Here is a 5,735-nt window from a genome sequence, read left to right on the forward strand (position 1 = left end):
ATGCAACTTCTGACGGCGCTACTCCATGTCGGCTAGAAGATCTCGGGCTAGTCTACCCGAGAAGGTTCAAGGATCAAGTGAATAATGGTTTTGGAACGTCTAAATAATTATTTCCGAATTAAACTTAACACGGGGAGCAACTTTCGTTCTATTTCGAATAATATTCTCCGTTCCAGATGAAATGGGTAGCGAGATGCGCCGTCGGTCAGTGGTGGCTAAACGAGAAGAAACGGGCTGCTTATCGTCGCTGCTTGCTACTCTCAAGTAGAAAGCGTTCTCAGTGTACATCAGTTGTACCTTTTTTTTGCTCCTCAAACTTCTCTACCATGTGCTAGATCCGTCTGGTGCATGAACGTCGAAGCGCACTCACCGCGCTTTTCTGCAACTAGCGGCAGGCGACGTCGAACACACTAACTGCCTGTCCATTTAACTTCGAATAGGTATCCATTTTCATTCCAAGTGTTGTGTAATGCCATACTTCATGGATACAAAAGGAACGGAAAAATACTCGCTTGCGAGATGCCAAACTGTAAATGGATGGAGCGAAATCTTTCCCATACTCAGTGCTCTCAAATCCAAGGACCAAATAAAACGATAATGAAATGAATAGACATCATACCGCTATTGCGCGAAATTGGAGAACAAGAGCAACGCTGGTAAAGTAGCTGGTGTGTGCGAAAGTGAGAAAGACAGTATGAAAATGCTGGAAATATAAGACAGAGTCGAGAAATAACGAAAACTTGGCAAAATAGGAAGGTGTGTTGGAATGTTTGACCGAATACAGGGCTAGCAAAATATATAAGAAAAAAACTTTGACCCAATGGCTTCAATTATTTCAGCAATGGTGTTCGATTTCTACAGGCTCCGATAAATAGCTCTTCAGCTCGGGTCCTCTTCGCCGTCCTGCTCAAGAGCAGGAGGAAATAATCTTAGATTGCCTTTTCATTATTTTTTTTGTCAGTTCAAAGCACCGTCCTCCCTACGCCCACGGCGACAGGATCTCGGTTTTCCATTATTTTGTTCGACAGCTTCGAGAAAAGCTCCCGGGTAGAGAGGAAAAATAATACCTGAAGTCGAACATCGAGGGTGGGAAATTCTTTTCTGTAATTTTATTAATAGTTATGCCTTGAGGCGAAGATTGCGGAGAGGAGTTCGGCTTAAGTGTTTTCCATGGTCGCGTCTATTTCAGCGAATGGCGAATAATACCCCCTTGAAGGTATCGACGGTGTATATTTCATCTTCTTCGGTCCAGGCCGTAGCTCGTTGCTCCACTCTGCTGTGTATGTGGAGTTCTTTTTTTTTTTTTTTGAAGTACCTTTCTATTTTGTGGCTTGTTGGCGTTTTGGCACAATCCGAGAGTACCGGGGACAGAATGAGCTTAGTTCGATGATTGGATTGGTGTTATTGTTGAGAGCTGTGTGAACGATGAATGTGTTGAACTTTGCTCTTGTTGAAGTTCCAGCGGGTATTGTTTTCTTTTTCTGCGAATCTGAACAATGTTCATTCCGCGAATGGTGGGGCGTATTCTGGAGGACATCAAAATGAAACGAACCATTTTGAAATCCTTGTTCGGATGGAAATGGGCCAACGGGGGTGGCAGTCGGAGCTCGGTATGCGGATTATTTTTGAAACAATTTGATACTTTATTCTTTCTTTATTCATCTCTTACTCGCGTGCAATGGATAAAACGAATGTTTGCTAAAATTGTCCATCTCTGTCTCTCTTCGTCGGTCAATGTGCTTCCCCAATTGCTTGATTGCGCGCAATAGTGAGGGATCACGAGTGCCGTCTCCCGTGCAATGTTGGAGATTTGTTAGTTTGAATTAAAACTATGACAAATATTTACAATTCGCATGTGTCCTGCTGATCACTATACAAATCTGTATGTTTTGGTTTCATCTTACTTTCGCTTGTTTCATATTAGATTAGTTGAACAACTTAGCGCACAAGAAAAAGTTTGCAGCTGTGCCGTTGATATGATGAATATACTTGACATTGATTTTACTGATATGTTGTTAAGAGTGTCCTTTCGATCGTAGTAGCCTTAGCAAACACCCTTAATCCATTCACGATTCCGTACGATTAATTGACAAACAAGGACGAATCGGAAAGAAAGTTAACAGTTTTGAGACCGCTGTACCGCACACGCGGCCACTCAGCACTTCCTACCTACCTTCCTAACGCTTATGCTTAACTAGTGTAACGATAACTTGCCAACAAAATGAAAACATAAATTGCTAATTTCGACACCGACAGGCGGTCACCGCTTACCGGTGCCCAGTTGTTCGAAGCGGCTGCAGACGAAAATATCGCATGATCGAACGTGGTAAAGCGGCGAGTAGTGAGAATAAGAGAGAGAGAGAGAGAGAGAGCGAGAGAGAGAGAGAGAGATAGAAAAATAAAATTCGATGTGAAGAAAGAAAATGCAAATGAGCGTTCATCGCAGGACGCGCCTTGGCGTGAACGTGAATTTACCTTGAACACGGTCTGCCCGCGAGTCGGCTGGAACGGCCCTCCTCGACTCCAGTGTTGGTGCCTTCTGCTGTTTTTCGCCCTCGACGCTCTCTTCGTTGATTTTCCAGTAGACGGTCGAGATGGTAGCGAGGCACTGCCAAGGGAAGGAGAGACACAGATATCGGTTAGAATCGGTGAGCTAACACCGCGATGTGGCACGGCCGAACCTTCAGCTTCATATCGCCGTGCTTGAAATGTTTCGGTTTGACACGGAACTCGAGCCCCAAGATGGAGGTTTCCAGTCTGTCGATGCCGGTGATGTGGGACTCGTACCGCTTCACCAGGCCCAGATCGGCCGTTTCTCCGTTGATGTACCAGGTCAAATGTACCGCCGGCTTCGAGCGACCTGAAGTGCAATTAACATTGACCGGATCGCCAATCTGATAGCGCGGTTTGCCGCCCGTGATGTGAGGGTCCTGATCGGGCAGAACTGGACAATTCAAAGGGCACAAAAAAATGAATACAATCTGGTTCGTTCATCGCAAACCGTCGGATGGTCGGGTTGAACTGCTTCTTACCTACAACTGTCATTTCCCCGTGGTCTGAGACCGTTTGAAAGGAAGGAGCTTCGGCGGACACTTCACACCGGTACTTCCCACTGGAGGACAAATCTAAGGGATCTAGGATCACTTGTTCGCTTGTTGAGTTTGCTATCTGGAGAACGAGAATAGAGGAAAGTGGGGTTACAGGTGTGGGCAATTGTTAGTAAAGATGCAGCATAGCACTAGGCATAACGAAAAAGCGCAATGAGTAGCAGTTGTCGAACAAAGGCAGGTACGTGTTGTTGTTGAATCAATTTTTTTTGATCCTACATGATTTCAGATCAGCCTAACCTGATTCATGATCCGATGCTGGACATACAACAGCATTACTTGGAATTGCATTTTCCGAGACTTTTTGATTTTTACCGAATGTGTGCCGATGAACGGGATCGGTGATCGTGTTGCGTAAATCCTTATCCGACAATACTTACATCTACGGCTATGCCTGGTTGGGGGAAAAAACTTCCCGGAGGATCGTCTCTTGGCACGTAGCGATAAAATTCACGTCCATCCTTGTACCACTTCACCGAGTACAGGGCCTCACCTTCCATATCATAGTGGCACTCGAGCTTAACGGCGTGACCTCTGATCGTGTGCTTGGGAACTCGCACCTCGGTTAACGTGATACAGTGAACAAAATCTGGACGTAAAAAAGATGCCGTCAGACACAGTCTCCCAGCCAGCCAGCCAGCCAGCTGGCAGCTTCCCAGCCCTCAGCCGCCCTACGTACCATAAAGGACGAGCAGATGAAACACTATTAACCAACACCACATTTTATGCATCGTTTTCGAAGTATCCAGTTGGAAGAAGTGCGTGCGATGATGCTGATGCTCATGCCGTCACGAGCGCCTCGTTTCCCGGTGCGCGGCTCCGTACGGCCAGCGACGCATGGTCTGCGAAGTACTCGGACACCGTGTCAGCACGATTCGTGACGGAGCGGATTGCCACTGCGAAGGTAACAGCACTTGCCATTAGATGACACATTTTTCCGACCTTCCCATTCCCGCTGGTTGGCCAGGGCGCGTAATTATCCGGCCCGACTGTTCGATCCGAACACAATTTACCTTCGCACACACACACACACACTCGCACACACGCACCCCCTCACGGGCGTGTAGGCTTCCGAATCGGAATCTATTTATATACACACACGCGGATGCGTCTTGGCGCTATCCCCTTGGTGACGTTGGAGTTTCGCGGTCTGCAATTAGGGCCGCGTTTTTGCACGCGTCTATCCGCTGTTTGCGCCAGCGTCCAAACGACAACCCCCCAAAACGAACGTAATCCAATGCGTTAGCTGCTCTCTCGACGTACAATAATTGGCACCGATCTATCTCCAGCGCGCACTACCAGCAGCACACATCACATCCTGTTCACATGTTCGACGAGCGGGCTGTCGAGCTACCGGCGGAGCATATTTGCCCTCCTGGCACGATCTTTGCCAACTGAAGGCAAATGTTAAAAGAGCATAGCTATTCATTGCCACCCGTGGTCCTCGGAGTCATGCTTCGCCGTTCGACGATGCCAGCATCGGGAGAATGAGAGCGGTTGGCCGCGAGTTGTCGCCGGATTTCGTGCGGACATGCGCCGATGGACCCTTTTGCCAAAGCCGAATGTTTTCGCCAAACGCTGCTCTTGTAGCGCTCGCAACGGCCGGTGTCGAAACTACCACGCGTAGGTTTGCTCTTTATGCTTCAGTATGTGCATTTTCAAACGCCTCCACGTCTTTACCGCTCCGCTGGCTACTGGGGCTGCCAGTGAATGTCGTAGCATTTTGCATAAACTTTTAAGAGGTTCACAGCACTTTGCTCTATGCTTCTGAACTTGGCTCTAGCAGCACTAAGCGTGGAATCGGACGAATCCCCTGTCACTCAGCTGACCGAACATCACTTATCGTGGTTGTGGACAAACTCCATGAACGGTTGACTACTCCACTTGTTAAGTCGTAGTTTATTCAAAAAATTTCTCATGTCCTTGCGGAGAAGAGTGTGATACGTATTTTAAATGGTCTAACAAACGCCTTGTGCCTGCGATGGCGATGGGTAGTTGTTGTGTAGTTGGTATTTTTTGCGAGAAGAAGTACTATTATTTTGGGGGATTTTTGGGACCACAAACAGAAGGATTACATCACTCTTCTGATGGGCCCGGATATCGGAATCCGCATGGGTCATAAAACGCGGGCGTGTGTACACGCGGAGAGTCATAAATATATCGGTAGCGCATAAAACCCCCGGCGACGCGGCGAACCGTTTTTTGTCAAAATTTTTCTATGAAAAATGCAAGTACATCGAAACCGCTTTTTCCAGTTCAACGGAGGATTAAATATATTGCTTCAGCGGCCGTTTTCCAGTTCTCTTCAGTGAAATGGTAATGGTGCTTCAGTGTCTGGCGAGTGAGCTCAAACACAAAAAAAAACAAGCTGAACCGAAGCGAAGAGGAAACATATAAATGCAGTCGGCAGGTCCATGTGCCGGGGACGGCTTCACCGACTGCTTCAGAGCGTTTGAACGAAACGGTTGCTATGGGGACGCATGGTGCGAGCTGATAACCGAAAACAACCGAACTAAATATAAAATTATCGTTAATACAGCAGTTTACCATTAACAGCGTCTATCGATATGTGTCGATGCGCAAATTCATACGACACATGCGGCACTTATCATTTCATGTGTGTTCTAG

General features: G+C 47.1%; 1 protein-coding gene across 1 annotated transcript; it reads right to left on the reverse strand.

Annotated features, from left to right (window-relative positions):
- Positions 1–1,609: 1,609 nt before the first annotated feature.
- LOC128722519 (uncharacterized) lies at positions 1,610–3,838 on the reverse strand. Its single transcript, XM_053816187.1, has 6 exons — positions 3,787–3,838; positions 3,488–3,696; positions 3,033–3,168; positions 2,682–2,944; positions 2,476–2,608; positions 1,610–2,294 (listed from the first exon to the last, which is right to left on the reverse strand). The coding sequence occupies exons 1-6, from the start codon at positions 3,836–3,838 to the stop codon at positions 2,191–2,193; spliced, it is 897 nt and encodes a 298-aa protein (XP_053672162.1). The 3' UTR covers positions 1,610–2,190.
- Between the last annotated feature and the right edge of the window lie 1,897 nt (positions 3,839–5,735).

Source organism: Anopheles nili, chromosome 3, assembly GCF_943737925.1.
Source record: "Anopheles nili chromosome 3, idAnoNiliSN_F5_01, whole genome shotgun sequence".
Classification (NCBI taxonomy): Eukaryota; Metazoa; Arthropoda; class Insecta; order Diptera; family Culicidae; genus Anopheles; species Anopheles nili.

What these genes read in the sequence shown, in the direction of transcription:
- LOC128722519 (XM_053816187.1), bottom strand. Translation starts at nt 3,838, where the DNA reads ATGCATAAAATGTGGTGTTGGTTAATAGTGTTTCATCTGCTCGTCCTT. An exon ending in AACCAGGCATAGCCGTAGAT is followed by an intron (nt 3,169 to 3,487) that starts GTAAGTATTGTC and finishes CTCGTTCTCCAG; the next exon opens with ATAGCAAACTCAACAAGCGA. An exon ending in GCGGGCAGACCGTGTTCAAG is followed by an intron (nt 2,295 to 2,475) that starts GTAAATTCACGT and finishes TTTCGTCTGCAG; the next exon opens with CCGCTTCGAACAACTGGGCA.